Raw genomic sequence first — 19108 nt, 5'->3', positions numbered from 1 at the left:
CAGCTTCTGAGATAGGAGGAACTGAATCCATCGGAGCGAAGTGAGGCATGATAATTCTATATGCTCTGCTGCACTATGGTAAAAGGATTCATCTGATGATTTGGAGATCTTCATCCAATAAACATTAAGAAACCTGAGACATTTGTTTAGGGAACAAAATGAAATGTTTGTGAACCAAAAACCAGTGTTATCTCCCTGATATGTTATTGAAGACAGTCCATTTTGTAAAACCTTAACTTCTGTACATACAACCTTCTGTTTTCCTCAAGTGAGAGAATAATCACATTAGTTTAAGTTGCATCCTCTCACAGTTAGTAATTATTTAAAACAATAGTGGTGGAGTTGAACATTATTTGTTTTATTATAGTGATTCTATAGTGCCATTCACATATCTGTACAGTAAATATGTAGCTAAAGCCAGCAGCTACGTAGCTTATCTTAGCATCGAGACAAGAAATGGAGTAAATTGGTAGCCTAGCTCAGTCCAAAGGGAACAAAATCCACCCACCAGCACCCCTAAAGCTAAATAATTAACAATTCATATCTTGTTTGTTCTTTACAAACCCAAAATGTAACAGATTTCTCATTTTTTACGGGTTTAAGGGCAGAAGTATATCTGGCTGGCTGCCTGGCAAGACATCATCAGCCCGGATGCCAAATTAAAATGTTGGCATTGTACGTTTTCACAAACCACAGATATTATGTAACTCAGATTATGTGTACATGAGCTAAGTTCCTCGTCAGGAGAGGGACGGGATGGTGGATGGCATTTTTAAATGAAGACATGTTTTCCTACCCTTACTAAGGGTGCTTTCAGATCTAGAGTTGTCTGCTTTGGTCCGAATCAGGGACTAATTTTGTTACAAAGTTGCATAATTGCTTAGAGTTAATTCGTGTTCTCACGGCAGCATTTACAAGCGGACCTGATAAAACGCCTTGTGTGAGAAAGCTGCTCTTGATTGGTCAGAATTTCCATGTGGGAAAAATCCAAGTAAACCAAACGTTGAAGAAGAGTACACTTGCAAGATAAATGTGACACTTCCTAATGTCACAATGGAGGGATAACTACGCAGGCTGATTGGATGCACTGAGTGTGCATATTAAGGCAGTACAGGAGGAGGTGCACATTAATAATCCTCCAGGACTGTAACATGCTCATGTTTAACCCAAACAATGTGTCATGTGACTGCAGTTGGTTCGGATCGAGGTCGGAACATGTTCTCACCGCAAATAAACCACACCAGAGTTTGTTTGTAACCAGACCGAGACCACCTCTTCAAGAAGGTTTCGGTCTGGTTGTTTTGGTGCACACCTGAGTGTGATAGCTTTGGTCACACCTGCCCAAATGAACCACACTTAGGGGGCAAACAAACTTGAGCTCAATTGAATCGAACCAAACAGGGCAGATGTGAAAGCACCCTAAGTGGTTTTTGTGCCTAATCCTAACTGCACAATAGCCCCAATGTTGTCACAACATGAAATTGAAACATAAAGAAATGTTAAGTTTCAACATATCCACTATATATCAAATGCACAAATCATATCCATGGTTTGCAGAAACATACAATGTTTATTGTGGCAATTGGGTCAAAATTTCCAAGTCCCTGGGGCGTCGGTAGCGCAGTGGATAGTGCCAGCACCCCATGTACAATGGCGATGCCTCGCCGCAGCGGTCGCAACCACCCGCTGCATGTCACCCCCGCTCTCTCTCTCTCTCTCTCTCTCTCTCTCCCCCATTTCACTCTATCCTGTACATTAAAGGCAAAAAGCCAACAAAAAAAAAAAATCATAAAAAAAAGTAAAAAAAATTCCAAGCCCGTTCTGTCAAGTGTAAATTATTCATCAAGCAATATGCGAAAACACTCACCAGTACCAACTTTTAAGTCATACGGTTTGTTGCCTGTGCGCTTCTCTTTGATTTGTATTATTGTAAATTTATTATCTTTGGGCAAGAAGGTTCATTATCGACCTTGGAAACCACAATTCGACAAAATATTCTTAACTCAACTGGTGACCAAAGTCAGTGGACAGCATTTTGCATCCCCCATATGCAACCACATGTAGTCACACGACCAAAATTCCATATTATGGTCATGAGATCAACTTTTGCCATGAAAACAGGGCAGCGCTATCTGCTGATGAAGGCCAGAAGAAGTTGCTGAGAGCTCTGGCAAATTACCATAAATTCAGATAGGTGTCAAACCAACATTCTTTAGTTTGCTGCCGGTCAGCCAAAACAGATGTTTTGAAGTCATCACTTTGGGTTTTGGGGAACTGTGATGGCTGTTTTTCTATTTTTTTCTGTAATCTATTCAAAGTAACAACTGTTTTATACTAAATATATTTTTCAAACAAATGTAACATACTAACTTTATTAGCACAATGGCATTTTACATTGTATAAATTAGCCCAGCGACTAGCAGAGATTTCCTCTGCTCGTATGAAGCCAGGATAAATCACAATCACAAGACTTAAAATGGTAGGGGCTTTGTTGTCTTCACAATTTATTGTTTATCTGTGAAATTAAAGTAAATAAAAGCTTCATTTCCACTGAGGGAAACTGTTTTAGCTCACAAATAGACAGAAGGTCTGCATCACTGCAACGTGTAGTTACATTTCTGGGGAGGTGCATGCCAGGCTACAGCGTAGGGTACGGCATCAATTTAACGCAGAAGTATAAATCCAGTTTAACATGCTTGTACTTGTACTGTATTTTTAATTCCACAATGAAGTTGATAATGGCACTTTCTAATCTGACTAGATAAATAAAGTAACCTGTGGGGACACAGAGTCAATCACTTTCCAATCTAGTCACTTCATAAGTTTAATTTCCCTCACTATAGAAGAAAACATTTGCACAAGCACCACAGGTCAGTTTGTAACATAATGACGGAGAATAAACACTCGATGATTAGTCTGCGAGGTTTCAATTTATATTTCAAACTGATTGCGCTGAGAGTGAATTAACCGTCAACCCCTGTAAGTGCAGAGTGCACAATCAAGTCGTTAACAAAGTCATTTTCTGGTTTGTGATGTGCTCTGTGATGAGACTACTGGGACGAATCATACAACAACAGACAGCCTCTCTCGGGGACTGCATGGCACTTACCATTCATGTTCATCAGATGGTTATTATTTGCAAATTTGGTAAACACTTCAGCTTTTCATTTGACAACATTCCTACATTCAACCCACACCGCTCATTCCTGCAGCTTCTCTCTCTCTTCACCCTCGGATCTCCTCTACAAACTGACAGGACGCCAACAAAACATTTTCTCATGTCTGAATGACTGAAGGTGGGAATAAATAAAATACGAGAACACTAGATTAGTGAGACTTTTTACACTGAGGAACTGGACTCTAACCAAGTCTCACTTTTTTTTCCTATGTTAATATTTTTTCCTCTGTTTCGTTTTGAAGCTCGGCTGACTGGCAGGTCTGAGCGTTCACACTTATAAAGGTTACGGGGAGTTTTAAAAGTGCCAAGTTTATTTCTGAAGTAGACGTCTGTCAAAATGACTGGCTGCCACACACACACACACACTTCTGTTATTCCAGCAGCCTGACAGTTGTGTATTCTAAAGCAGAAGTTCACATGCTGAGGTGGTCAAGACATCACAAGCTGCGAGGTGCGGCAGCAAAGCTGATTTAGTGTTGTTGTGTCATTGGCTGCTGATGGTGTTGAGACCCAAAGGTGATGCTTAACATCACAAAGAGGCAAGGAATTAATATCAGTGAATTGTTCTTGTTCAAGAAAGTTACTGGACGTTTGGTGCCTTCTTTTGAGTTGCTGGTGGTTTTTGTGTCAGAACTCACAAACATCTGGCATACACCTTACATGTGTGCCGTGTCCTGGAAGCACGGAATAAAAGGCCTCCCGGTTGATCTCAGAGAAACAATGTGGATGCTCATTGTGTAAATCTGCAACGAGTATTAAAGGCTGAAGTTTTTGGAACACAAAGTTGTTTGTCTGAGCTTTTGCTCTCAGACTGGCTTTCCTTTATTGGGTAGCTGACAGTTGTCAACTAAGAAATGCACCCACGCTCACAACAAAATCCCCCTTGATACACGACTTAAGCGGTTTCTTATGCAAATATTTCCCTGGAAAAACTCCGACTGAACACAGCCAACGTGTGCAAATAAGATTAGTTCACATCCTTTCACGGCCCTGTCAACTTGCAACATTAACTTGACAATGACCATTATCAGCATGCTGTCGTGTAAAAGAGCAAATAAGCGACTGTAGAAAGACACACATCTGATTCAATAAACTTTCTTGCGACACCAAAATACATAAAAATTACATTGTAGAACCAAAAACAACCAACTTATTGTTTACATGTGACACACCCAGAATCATGATTGCAAACTCTTGGCCTATTATAAGAAACGTTTGGTGCAGAAGAATAACTGCCTGACCTGCATGCATACAACAGAATGATGTTTCACTAGGTTTCATTTTGAACAATGCCACACACAGTATACAGTACTAAAGTGCAAAGTGTACAGTTATCTAATTATGATCCCTGTCTCTTTAACAGAGAGCTATGCGTCTTTGAGACTTTAAAGGGACAGTTCACCCCAAAACTAGAAATACATATTTATCTTCTTACCCGTTGTGGCATTTATCAGTCTAGATTGTTTTGGTGTGAGTTGCCAAGTGTTTGAGATATCGGTCTGTTTTCTCTTAAATGTAATGGAACTAGATGGAACTCGGCTTGTGGTGCTCAAAGCGACAAAAAATACATTTGAAAAACTTAACAGCAATGTCTCTTTGCAGAAATTATGACCTGGTTACTCAACATAATCCACAGACCTTGTTGTGAGCATTTTCATGTGTGGACTGTTTTCTTTCTACTGAACTACACCCACCAACCGAATCACTGTGCAGAAGGAAGAGTGCATCTACTGCTAGCTCAGGTAGCACAAGTAAGCTAGCTAACATTACAGCTCAGCTGAGGAGAACGCCATTAATGTTAACATGAGCACAAGCCTCTCGTCCATGAGTAGATGCACTCTTCCTTCTGTGGTGATACAATCAAATGTATTTTTTGGCATTTTTAGCAGGTGCCAGCTAGTTTCCTTATACGCGACAGAAGGCAGACATCTCCAACACTCGGCATGTCACACCAGAACAATCTAAATTAATACACAGCAACACAGGTAAGAAGACAACTACGTATTTTTTGATTTTGGTGTGAACTGTCCCTTTAAAAGGTACCCTGTGGAGTTTTCTTCCAAAAACAGTAAAGTTACGTTTACATCAGTGTTTCTCACCAAAAAGCATTTTGGCCTAAAAACCCTCATGAGGCATTAGAAAGTCTGATTTATTTTCATTTGAACCCTGCATTGTTTACAACTGTATTTGCTAGCTAGCACTTTTCCACGTCCTTGCATTTTGCTGGTGCATTGCTACTTTTCTTGGCAATTTACTGCCACCTGTCAATCAGTGGAATAGTGCGACACTATTGGCAGGAAAGGAAGTGGTCAAAAATTTCACAGGGTACCTTTAAAGAAGAAATATATTAAATCTAAGCAGTGAAAATGACGTTAAAGCTGAACTTCAGAATTTTCCAGTTGACTTGCATACATTCAAACCTTTAAACAATCTGAAACAAGTGACAAAGACTGAAACAAATGCCAGATAAGAAGAATCCTTAAAACCACAACAAGCCACAACCACAAAAATCAGTATAAAATACTTTCTGCAGCCCCAAAGATCAAATGCATCTCTGACATTTATATCTGTTATCGTTACACTTTCAGGTCCGTTTTTTTTTTTTTTTTCTCCAACAGGAAATGAAACCCAGGTGATTTTTGCTATCATACACCCATGTTGCACAGTATTGCTACTCGTGACAAAAACCACTGCAGTTCATCTTTAATGGCGTTAATTAGCCTTAAGGCTTTGCCACACAGCACAAGGAAAATGTGAATAATTCGGCTCTCCCATGTACGACGCAAAAACAGGCTGTAACTATTTGAAGAGACACATTTGTCTTAGAGTCATGACACATGAACATGGAACACAGACATGGAACGAATAAATACAGGCTTCTGTGGTGAAATGAACCTTTGCTCAGTTTCAGATCACACTTGACCTTCACTGACTCGTTTAGCTGGATAAATGACAGCCAATGAAAAACTTTAGCTTGTAGAGCTTCATCAATTCATGCCTTGATATCTTGGGTGGAATGCAATAAGAGTCAATGGTTACAAAGTCGATTGTTAGGATTTGAGCATGTAATACACAAGAGATCAAAAACGTTTTAGGTTGGTAGAAGTTCATTAAGTTTTATCTTCTTCATTTATCCAAACTACAACCCTCTTCATCCGAGACTGACTTTGGTTAACAGGTCTGGGTCACTATCTTTAAATGCATAATTAGAATGTTAACGTAATTTCACAGTCCAAAAAAATATATATTCAAATATATACACATTTGATAAAGCAATACCCGCCACATATTGTAACAATGATACGAGCCGGAACTGAGGTGTTAATCCCAGGTGTTTGTGTTGTGCGTTTGTCTGCACACTCCCACGGATTTTCAATTCTGGGACACACTCAGAGGCGACGCTGATGTTAAAGCAGGTGACACAGAGAGATATGGTTCTTCACTGGCTGATAGCGATCAGACTGTGAAGCCAAAGCGAAGCGCTTGATGCTGAATTACACTTCTCCATTATTGGTGACTTCAGTGCGTGAGCTTATTCACAAGCGCCGCTGTGCACATCATATTATACCCAAAGCTGAATCCAGTTCAACATTCACTGAGAGCAGCTGCTTGATCACGTGACTGAAAGCTAGCCAATGGAGCAACACATTTTTAAAGTCTCTTGTCTGCCTCATACCAAACACTTATTATTATATTTACAAATTATTTATACAATTTTTGTATTATTTTGACGTACACAGTCTTTTCCTTTTATATGCTCTGAACAAAGGTGCCTTTAACCGTATTCGCTTGGGACTAGTATAAACAGGGGACCTTGTGATTTTAATAATTACCCCTTCCCCAAAAGTCTGTGTTTCATGCCGCACATTAACACAGGATAAGCAAAGTCTGTATTTCTCTCACATTTGCTGACATAATCCCCCCAAATATGATGCACACAGTCATTTGTGATTACACTCTACTCCAGTGGTTCCCAACTGGTGGGTTGTGGTCCAAAAGTGGGTCATGGGTCCATTCTGAACGGGCCGCAAGTGACTCACTAACGTGAAAGTTGTAAAAAACACACTTTATCTTTAAGTATGGTGAATTTCCGGCACAGATCTTTTATTTCAAAGTGCTGTTTCCCGCTGTAGAGTTCATAGCTATTGACAGAGACCGCAAACTAGCTTGACGACATGGCCAAACGCAAGTATGACGCTAAATATCTTTAACTGTGTGGACCTTGAACTGATGACTATGGAGAAATCTGGACCCCATGGCTGGACCAGTTGGGATCCACTGCTCTACGCAACACAGAAAACCTACACAGCACCACTAGCAGAGATGCACCATGATAACCTCTTTTTCTCATCCTTTAAAATGTGAGTCATCTTTTGAGTTTTCTCTCTTCTGATGGATTTAAGCTTGCTCTTTCTGTCAATGGGTCTCCATGCTGTGTAGCAAGATGAGCCTCCTTCGCCCAAAATGCTTTCAAACATTCATTTGTAATTGCCAACACAGCCTTCATAATTCTCAACCAGGAAAGAGGCAGAAAAGACAAATAAATCCCAAGTCACCCGATGCCAATTCACACGGGACTAATATTTCTACATGACCTCTGTGTTTAGTGAGATTCGGTAATGTAAAGTCAAATTTTTTCTTGACAAACTACGGACATGGCAGATTTGCAAGGGATTAAGATCACAAACCACCTCTGCAATTACTACAAATTGCTCGAGGTCCCCAGGTGTAACTAGTCCCGTGCAAATGGGGCTTTTGTAAACTACCCCTGTAATGCACCTTGCACATCTCCCTGTTCCTGTAAATTTGAATAAAGTTCATTTAAAAACTAAGATCTTCTGAGGTGGTCCTCTCTCCAGCTCATCTCTAATAGTTCTGCAGTTCAGGAATGTTCTTGTAGAGGTCCAGCGAATCAGGGTTGGAGAAAGCTCCTCTTTGCGCCACCTCCCGGCCGGCAATCACCTGCTTCACAGCCACCTCCACCTTCTTCCCGCTGATGGTGTACTGCAGAGGGATGAAGAAAAGAGCTGTCATTCAAAATAGAACTGACTTTTACACTTGAAACCACTGTGACAGGATAATCTGACGGGTTTACTCATATCTGATTGATATTCATATTTCTCTTACAGGAATGTCTCTGGTCTCCAGCAGCAGAGCAGGGACGTGTCGGGCAGACAGGGCTTTTCTAATGGCTCCTTTAATCTTTGCCACCAGCTCCGGACTGAAGGGCTTACCGGGTGCCATTTTTAAGAACAAAATAACTCGCTCCTCTCCATCGGCATTGTACTGAGGAACGCAGAGACTGTCTGTCACATCCTCGAACGCCTCCACTGCAGCGAGGAGAGGAGAGTAGAGGAGAGGTCAGAGTAGAGGACAAGGAGACAAAACAAAAAAACGAGGAGAGAAGAGGAGGTGAGAGGTGAAGAGAGTCAGGGAGCAAAGATTAGAAGAAGAGAGAACAAGAAGAAATGGAGTGTTGTAAGAGTTTTGGCAAGAACAGAGAAAAATGTTTCACCACTTTGCAACTTCCAAACTCGGCAGAGAAACAATACATTCCTGGTGTCAACACTCAGAAGAAAATGTGCTTCTGCTACATTCTGTTGGCTTCACAAATAATAACAAGTGAACAAACAATATTTTTCTTACCAGCATAAAAAGGACCATGACTCAATTTGAGCTCACAAAAACGCTTTGCTGTGTCCTTTCATCATTTCATCCTTTCTTACACCCACACCTGCACCTCCACCTGTAATGTGGAGACTTACCAATGTTGTAGATCTCCGAGCTGCCAAATCGGACTCCGTTGGGGTTCAGTGTACCGTCACTGCAGAACAAACACAAGTTCAAGATCCAAAACTCAAGCGTCTGTCATTGAAAAGCTGTCGTGTCACAGAAAGTCTACCAGCATATGGAAACAATGTCAGTTCCTGAGAGCGAGTGATTGTTTCTTTCTTTATATGTTTGAATATGGAAACTATATGTTTGTCTATTTATTTGTTTCAGTGCATGTGCATTTCCATATTTTCAGTTTATCTCCATGTACCCTGGAGAACTGAATTCTCTTTTGGTCTTTTTTTTGACTTAAAGAAATCTTATATGGTGCCATAAAGCAGTTTAAGAGCCAGTGCAGGCTGAGCTTTCTGAGTGAAACAGTAGGCCATTTTAACCTGTCCACGTGCACAGTAATCTAAATAAATTAATCAATTAAAACTACAGTAATGAAACCAACTGTTAATGGCTGACCTTCTGCCCAGCATGACAATGCCTCCTGTCTTTGCGTTGATTTTACAGTAGTCTCCGTGGGCCCACACCCCTGGAGAAAAAGAATATGGTGATAGAAAAACATCCATTGAAAACAAACATAAAAAAACAACCAATGAAAAAACACAAACAGATGCAGAGAAAAAACTGTTGAGAACTGAAAACATTTTCTGTTGCAGCCTGAAATGCCTGATTCATTGCAGCTTTTCTAAAAAAAAATTGCATAGGTGTTTTCTTGCAATGAAATTGTAGGAGCATGTGAAAATTGCAAAAAATACTTGTGAGGATATCTCTGATTTGGAGTGTATTATTATGAGCATTCGGTGTTGCCCACAGAATCTGAATCTATTTGTGATCAGGGGGGTTGCCGATCAGCTGTTAATGTCATTTAAAGCAGTGCTGAAGGGCTGTTCCCATGAGAGGCTCTCCTCCTGCTCTGTCTGATTAAAAGGAGCTAACAGCACAATATCATCTCATCACTACTGTTCATATTTTGCCACTTTGGAAGAGGACTCCCAGCAGGGTTAGCCGTTAATCACACACTGAAATGACTCAACTCTGTCGTTAAATCTGTTAATAACCGTTGGGTAATGTTAGCTTTATGTTGCTAACGGTTAGCCCTGTCACTGTGTGTATGTGACTGTCCCAAGTGCAAAGCCCCAGCCCATGATAAACACAGAGAGACGGGCTGAGCAAATCAAAAGGACGCACACAGCTCTACGATGACATTGTAGACTGATTTTTTTTACCATTTTAATTAGTCAAATTTACAGTAAAGTTGTGATGACTGAAATTGCAAGGTTGCACAGAATTCAAAATCCTGGGCGGACTGATTATATCATACAAGTGTTTTGTGTATATGTATACTGTATGTAAGTTTGTATTTACGTCTGTCAGCCAGTTCGGGTGTTATCAGACCATTAGGTGGTCATTATCAGTTCTTTTTAGCCTCATAAACATGGGTTCAGAAGCCTATCATCAGGCCATGACACGACTGTTTGTGTTTATTGTTAGGCAGCGACCTCTCATGACCATAATAATTATGACAGGAGTAAAGGAGGAAGTCAGATGATGTAGTCAAAATAGCGAAAAAAGTACGTGTCAGGTGAGTAGTTGGGAGGGAGAGATGGTGGATTGGTCAAATAGACACAGAACTTTCACCCAGGAAAGCTGGGTTTCCAAACCAAAGTCAGTGTTAAATATTTTAATCAGAAACATTTTTTTAATTGGCCTATTGTGATATGTTTTTCCTAAACCTGTAAACACAGTTATTGTGCCTTAAACCTAACTAAAGTGAAAGTAAAACCTGATAAAATGGCGACTGTTTCACAACATTTAATATGCAGATGGACAATTAATATAATGGCCTTTGAGCCTAATGGCAGTTGTGGCAGGCCCTTTCGAACCCATATCTACGAGGCTTAAAACAACAAATAACAGCCACTTAATGGGCTGATAACATCTGAATCGGGTGTTCCTATACTTACCAGGATATGTAGAAAAGTATGCTTTGTGGTATTTGCCCCCGTTCTCGTCATTCCAGAAGTGTGTTGGCTGGCAGGGGATTGGTTTCAAGCACACTAGCTCCCCGCTCTCTCCCCATACAGGCTTACCTGTCCACAGACACACACACATTTCACAAGAACAAAAACTTTAGTGGATATACTTTGCCAAAACACACACACTTGGACACAAACCTACGAACACAAACACACTCACAAACGTCTAAATAATTTTCAGATAAAAAATAAAATAAAATAAAATAAAATAAAAAATCACCTGGTTATATATCCCACACTCAGAGAACCTGATACACTTTAGTGTGTGGTTTCACACAGACCTCACCTCCTCCCTGAGGACGGTGTTATAGGCTTAGAGACCGACTAATATAATCCCAAGCTCTTCCTACAAAACTGCCTTTAAATTATCCCTCAATCCACTCTCCTTTGAGGTGGTGGAGACACGCCAGTACAGCCTGCAGCAGGGATCGGGAGCTGGGGAACAAGGGACTAAAATCAATGAGAAAAACATAGAGGGCTTTGAAGACTCCCAGCAAGATAAAAATCTCTCTTTTTTGTTTGGATTGTTAATGAAAAAAATAGTACCTGTTTTACCTGTATTTACCCAGGGAAAGTTCAACAATTACTCCCTCAATGTTTCAGCAATGGCTACCCTCAAATCCATGCCAATGCATTCAGGTACACTAGCATATGGGAGCAACCAAGTATAACTACAGTTTTGTTCTGCTGGCTACCGAGCAGCTCCCGAAGCAGATGGGAAGTTTGCTCAAGGGCATCTCAACGGTTTGTAAACTGATTAATTTTCCTCATTAATATTTTCCCAGGCCCTCCTAGGATTCGAACTAGCAACTTCCTCACAACCTCTATGTGATCCCTAGACTCTGATTTCAATATAGACTGCTCAATAAATCCCTTGACAGAATGTTGACTAAAAAGAAATAAAAAGCAATGATATTCCATTTCTGAGCCACTCTGAACATGCACACACACTGACACACACACACACACACACATACACACTCTCTTACCATCAAGACTCCAGGCTTCCACAGCCATGCCGAGGTTTCTTGTTTGGATCTCGCCCCGATACACTGGAACTGTTGGGTTCTGACCCATGAAACATGACACTATGTCAGTGCCGCCTGGGCAGAGAGATGAGAGAAAAACAGACACAGAGGGAGAGATTTAGTTGGTTGATGGTCTGAAATAAAACATGTCATCTTGAAGGGAAGTCTGCACCTTTATGAAGCTAACACCACAAGATGTTTTTAAAACGGGTCAAGTCCAATAAAACGACTTTACATGACCTGCCCGGCACTAAACTGCAGACAAGCAGTTAAAAACTGGCATTTGGGCCGTAACTATCTCGGTTATTTGGAGCCATAACATATAATACACGCGCATAATAAATTCATTTTTACAGACTTCTATACAATATCGCTTCTTTTGCATCCAGTGGCATCGCCCCCTGCTGGCTAATAGAAAAAATACAGGTTTACGGGGTCGTACACATGCCGTGGAAAACGCAAGGTCGGGCACTCTGTGTGAATCTTGCACCAACCAACTTAAACAATTAATGGACAACCCGCACTACAGGGGTAGGCAAACAATGGATATTGCTGCAAATCTGTTAATTTATTGATTGTCCATTGACTGCCTATTAGTCATCACTTATTAAGCTGAGTTCACATTACACGATTTTCACCGTGATTTGGACGCAGAGGATCTTGAGAGCCACCTTGGGTCGGAGGCAGATCATCTGCCACAACCGGTGCTCATGTGTGAACAAGCCTACGAGCAAGTCACCCCCTCATTTGCGACTAGGACTGGATATCTGGCATGCTAGAAAACTGGAGAAACCTGACACAACTGACAAAGAGCATCAGCCAATGAGAGTCGGGATACGTCCCATGTCAGCACGCAGGAGGACGGAAGAAATGTGAGACAAGCCACAGGGTTGCCAGGTCCACTTCTTAGCCACGACTTTGGGCTTGTTTTTTTGTAAAGTCGCTTACAAATACTGATAGTCGAAGGTTGCGGTTTTTTGGGCTTGTTTCTAAAGTGGAGTTGCTTATTTGGGCTCGCTCACTAAACGTCCCCTTTCTCTGTATATATCTGTCTAATAAGTTATTTAAACGCATGATAGTCGCTTCTTTTGGGTTTGTTTCTATAGCCCTGGTTGCTTGTTTCTCTCCCAAGATCTGGCAACACTGACAAGCCAGCAAGCAACAACAGCAATGGCGGCGTCCACAGGATCACGGGGAGCGTGTTGTGTTTGGACCCAGGCCCTGGAGGCAGATCTGATTCAACACTGGGAAGAATATCCATGCCTTTACGATGTGTCGTCTCCAAGTTTGGTGACGTCACTGCACTATCTGGGGCTCTGTCAGCGAGGGCTCGGTGGAGAAATCTCGTGGTGTGCACACACAGGTCGTAACGCAGTTGGCGAGACTCCCAATGACAGTAACACACCTCACCAGGTATGAACACTCAAAAGATTACGATAGTCTCTGTGATGCATTTTGCGGGGTAAAAATCGTGTAATGTGAACTAGCCTTTAGTTGTTTCATTCCAGCAAGAGTAAACTTTAAATAACATACACCATGAAACAAGCAACAATCAGCAAATCACCTTTTACACATTTTCAAGACTGTAACCACTAAATTCTTTTTGCAAACTGTTGATAAATGTCATCAAAACTGGTAATAAGTACATTTTTCACACTACTAAGGTAATAACATGCTGGCTGTGGGATTATTCTGCCCCCTAGCGGCAAAAAAAAAACAAACAAAAAAAACAAAACAATTAATGTGGCTTCAAGTTTAATAAAGATGAAGTGTTTATGGCTGTTTACTAATCTGTATAATTAAGTAAATAAGTAAAGCATCACAGTGACAACTAACCTGAGACATTACTTAGTAATGGTATCAATTTCGCATTATGACAAACTGGTGGTGTTAGTGCCCTGCTCCGCCTCCATTGACCTATATAGGAGTTATACACTGTTGGAGTACATCCTTAAAACTGTCATGAACATACACACACACACACACACACACACACACTCTTCCTCTGCCGCACCATCCATTTGTCTCTTTCTACCTTCCAATCATCTACTATTTCTGACACCTTCGATTCATCTCCCTTCCCATTGTTTCATCTCTACCTCCCTGTTTCATTCCCTCTCTGTATCATAGACTCCATCCATCCATCTTGTTCGCTTCCTCTCAACTGCTCTCTGCCCTTCCACCGCTCCTTCCTTCCCTCTTGCTTTTCTTTCTGTTCCTCACACTCGTTCCCTCTCTTTGTTTCTCTCTCTCTCTCTCTCTCTCTCTCTCTCTCTGCCAGGCTCTTTATTGAGCTTTAATTGGCTCCCAGGAGGAAGTGGAAACTTTGTCTTCTGATTAAACACACACACTTATAGTGGGAAGACACGCAATTATTTTATTATTACACTTGTTTTAATGGGCAAGTACACACACAAAAACACACACACACACACACACACACACACACACACACACACAGTATATTTTAAGCCAAAAGCCACTGCGGCTTTCTTAGGATGCCTTCTATCATCAGCCATTTAGTGTGCGTGTGTGTGTGTGTGTGTGTGCGTGCGTGCGTGCGTGCATTGTGCGCGTATACACAAGAGGGTACCTTGTCACACTGATCTGATGTTTCTAACAGCACTGACTATTCTGAACAGTGAAGAAAAATATTTTTTGAATTCCCCAGTTTGTGTATATATATTTGTGTGTGTGTGTGTGTGTGTGTATGGCTGCTTTCATTTGTGTAGGTTTGAGTGCTTTGAACATCCTCTGGCACAGTTTGGGGTCAGACAGAGCCACCAACTGAGACACAAAAAAAACAACCAGCTAACCTACGCAAGCGTTCTTATATTCAAAAATGAATTATAAAAAGAATACACATCATGAAAGCAACAGGAAGATTTTGCTAACACACATCTAATACTTGTGCAGACACATGTGCACACACAAACACAGAAAACTCAAACACACAACTGAAGGAAAATAAAAACAAAAGATAAGGCGTTTTCAACTTTTTTTATCCTACTGAGAAAAAGAGAGAGGAGAAGAGAAGAGGAGAGAAGAGAGGGAGCAAAAAGAGAAGTAGAGGAGTGCCATATGGGCAGTCAGACGGAGGTATATTAGGATGGAGGAAATCCAGCAGTGAAAGTGTTAAAATCCCCCAACGAGGCGCAGCGGGGTTCTGACTTCCCTGCTGACAGTATCACACACACGCACACGCACACACATCCTGAAATGTATGTATAAAAATATTCACATTGACTCACACACATGTTCGCAGACACATTCACACGGCACAAACTCACACGCAGTCGCACAGGGTGAAATCGGCAAAGGGGCCCATCACATATGTCACCGTGACCACCAGTCAGCCCCATATGCTGTGATAAATCCTAAGAACACACACACACACACACGCAGAGTGAGTATTGACCTCGGGGGTCAAGGTTAGGTCGGTTGGCAGCCAACAGGGTTGGAGCCTGCTGTTGCCCTTGGCAACAAGGAGGAAAAGTGATGGGGCAGGACCTGCTGTTCTGAGGAATACACACACAGACACACAAACGTGATCACACACACACAGATTTAGTCCCTTAAATCTAAAACAATGAATCTCAAACAACAACTTACAACTTGTGTCTCCATTTTTTGGACATCCTCTTAATTATTTATGATGATACTGTATTTGTCAATACAACTGCTGAGACCTGAGAACACAAGATGTTGCCACAACAAAATCTGACTGGGAACTAGGGAAAAACATTTTCGGAAAAAAAAATCTGATAATTTTGACTCATATTGCAATTTCAATATGATTCAGTATATTGTAGGGCATGTTTATTTTTGCATCAATATTCTCATTTTCATTGAAAAATATATATGAAAGTAATTACGCGTTATTTTTTGCAAGGATCTGTACCAAACAATATATTTTTCTGAAGTCTGCAGAATACAATTTGTAGGCTGGGACATCTCTGTAGCTTTATTTTGAATGGTATTTTGACCCATATTTTGTCATACACAAATATTGTGCCTCCTGCATTTGGATATTGCACTAGTCCATATTGCAGTTTAATAAATTCTGGTTAATTGTTCAGCCTTGCAGTGTACAAAATAAAATGAGTGGTGAAATGACCAGACAGGCTGAAAACAAGTCAACAGTTTAACCATAATACCTACATCGCTTTTTTTGGAAGGAAAATAGAATAGCCAAAGTTATGCAATTATAGTGCTGGAAACTGTGTTTGCTCACAGCTATGGTAAGTACTTTGGTAAGTGCAGTCAAATCTAAACCAGAAAGTCAAACGGTAAACTGTGATTCATGTTTACAACAGGCACTTTACGTAAAGATTTTATGTTTTATTGTTCTTTTCTGTGTCACACATATTTAGCTAAACTGAGTAAAGATATGATCAGACTGTTCTTGTTTCTTTCCTTATTGGACTTCTTGTTTACGTTGTCATCATGTTCCCAATTCTCTTGGTAAGTAAAACATAATTATGATAAACAGGGGTAATGACCAAAACTATTTATTGCGGCTTCCAGATGAGTTAAAAAATAGCTGCCAACCGATGCCATGATGGGAGATATGATGAACTCACTGTCTTTGGTTTAGTTTTACTCACTGATCGATGATCTAGGGTGCTTTGGTTTGTTTAAAAGTTAATTGATTTGCAGGATGTATGAAGAGTTGCAAGATGATGCTATGAACTAATTGACTCGACTGTCACGATCAAAAATTCCAAACAAACATTTCTTAAAAAAACAGGCCTTTACAAAAACAAAGATGAAATCACTGGGATATTAAACAACTTCATCAAACAATAAAAAACTAAGACTAACCAAATAGGCAGCGGTTAAAGACTGTAACCCAATGGTGTCTTCCACACCCCACACTCACTTTGGCACACCTGCCTTTAATGAAAGGTTCCTGAGATGGCAGGTCAGGTGGCGCATTAAAGTGACTCAAAACAAATAATAGGAAACTAGAAGTTAAAAAAGATGGCTCTGACACTATTAAAACTTTTTCTTGCATGCATTCAGTGAACGAAGAATCCAAAAACGGAGAACATTCTTGATAAACTGAAGTCCAAGTCTAACTCTCATACTCTCATTACCTCACTGAACACGGGAGCTGCTGGTCTACAGCTTGCTTGATCAGTTGTTTGTTTTTTGTTATCGTCTGACTCTGGTGTTTTAAAGGGGTTAGTTTGGACTCACCAATAATGAAAACAAACTGATTGAGGCAGACCAGCAGCTCCTGTTTTCAGTGAGGTAAAATTACCGATTCTGTCAATGGAGTCTGGCTTTGAGGAGAGTATAGAGACACACAGGTTTAAGGTCTGTGCAGAGACATGTGGAGGCAAGGATGATGTTATGACAACAAAAATAACTTAAATAAAATATATAGACGCCAATCAATGAGTCACTCAGCTCGTTTTGCCCCTCTCTTCTTCTCTCTCTTGGTGACATTTCCATCGACGCTTGTGCATCCAATCCGTCTGCCTGCAGGTCATTGTGTGCAAGTGTGTGTTTGTGTATACATCTGTGGCTATATGCTACACCTATCAAGGTTGTCATTCAGTCTGTGCATGTGTGACGCTCAAAGCTGCTGCTAAACGTGTGTGTCCGTAATACGTCAGTCAACCAGGCTGTGCTAAATGTTAAACGTTTCAGGGCTCAGAGAGAGAGACAGATAGCATTCTATTGTCCTGTCAACATAACAATGGGCTGAGAGGGCCAGTGTTTGTGTGTGAGAGTGTGTGTGGTGGCATTGTGGGTGGTGAGGAGAATGTACAGTTCTATACAATTTTTTTTTCTTTATGTGTCAGCCCTTTTGTGTCACATATGCTTTGTTGCTTTATTTTGCATTTATGTGTGTAGCCGCCAATGTTAATGTAAGATACAAAACAACTTTAGAAAAGCTGCTGCTATTCGTACCCTTAGATGGAATAAAGTATCAGAAAAATGGCCGTATGTGTCACGTCTGTATTCGTTAGTCACCTGAGATGGAGCCCAGCAGCACGTTGCTCTTGATGCAGCGGTAGACGTAGTCGTAGCTCTGAGGTTTGAGAGGAGATCCAGTGGACAGGATGGTGTGGAGAGACTGGAGGTTGTGTGTTTCCGCTGGGGGAGAAAAAGACACAAGAAAAATTTTTAAAAATGTCTCTGCGAACCGGTCAAGTTGCAGTCACAGTTTACATCCATGTCTGTAAAAACATGGATCCTTCACACACGTTTCCCTAAGCAGCACAGAAGATCAGCAGGATTTCAAGGTGGGCACCAAAAAGTAGAGTCACCATTCAGTATTTAACCAAATGTCTCTCCTTCAGTTCCAGAGTGATGGCCAGAAAAGTGCTTTTGTAGAGCGCTATGATGTCACAGTGAAGTTGACCTTTAACCTTTTGGATATAGAATGTCATCACTTCATCATTTTATCCTTTTAGACATTTGTGAAAAACTCTGTCGATCAGCAAACTAAGTCTTGAGTTAGGCCAAAATCATGTTTGGTAAGGCCACAGTAACCTTGACCTTTGATCCAACAAATTCTAATCAATTAATTATTAAGTCCAAGTGGACATTTGTGCCAAATTTCAGGAAATTCCCTGAAGGCATTCTTGAGATATTGGGTTCTAGAGAGTGAAACAACCACAAGGTCACTGTTACTTTGACATTTGACCAGCAAATCTTAATCAGTTCATCATTAAGTACACGTGGACATTTGTGCCAAATTTGAAACAATTCGCTGAAGGTTTTCTTGAGATATTGTGTTCTAGAGAATAAAACAGATGCAAGGTCACAGTAACCTTGACCTTTGACCACCAAATTCTAATCAGTTCATCATTAAGTCCAAGTGGATGTTTGTGCCAAATCTGAATAAATTTCCTTGAGGTGTTCTTGAGATACCCTGTTCACAAGAATAAGACAAACAAGGTCAAAGTGACCTTGACCTTTGACCACTGACCACTAAACTCTAACCAGTCCGTTACAGAGTCCAAGTGGGCGTTTGTCCAAAATTTGAATTTGGATTTGAAATACAGAACGAAAACACAGAGAAAAATGCATTACATGACAAACATGTACCACAAATACACAGATAC

The 19108-nt window shown here is 40.7% G+C and overlaps 1 protein-coding gene across 1 annotated transcript in view; it reads right to left on the bottom strand.

The window, feature by feature from the left end:
* Positions 1-4257: 4257 nt before the first annotated feature.
* aacs (acetoacetyl-CoA synthetase) overlaps positions 4258-19108 on the bottom strand; it is a 57997-nt gene continuing 43146 nt past the window's right edge. Inside the window, exons 12-18 of the mRNA XM_049578421.1 lie at positions 18012-18134; positions 11988-12101; positions 10927-11052; positions 9422-9491; positions 8944-9002; positions 8306-8508; positions 4258-8182 (exon numbers count right to left, since the gene is read on the bottom strand). Of these exons, the coding sequence (XP_049434378.1) occupies positions 8045-8182; positions 8306-8508; positions 8944-9002; positions 9422-9491; positions 10927-11052; positions 11988-12101; positions 18012-18134 (833 nt within the window). The 3' untranslated portion in view covers positions 4258-8044. The remainder of the gene's footprint in view (positions 8183-8305; positions 8509-8943; positions 9003-9421; positions 9492-10926; positions 11053-11987; positions 12102-18011; positions 18135-19108) is intronic.

Source organism: Epinephelus fuscoguttatus, linkage group LG6 (genome assembly GCF_011397635.1).
Source record: "Epinephelus fuscoguttatus linkage group LG6, E.fuscoguttatus.final_Chr_v1".
Lineage (NCBI taxonomy): Eukaryota > Metazoa > Chordata > Actinopteri > Perciformes > Serranidae > Epinephelus > Epinephelus fuscoguttatus.
This window is presented reverse-complemented; position numbering and strand designations above follow the sequence as displayed.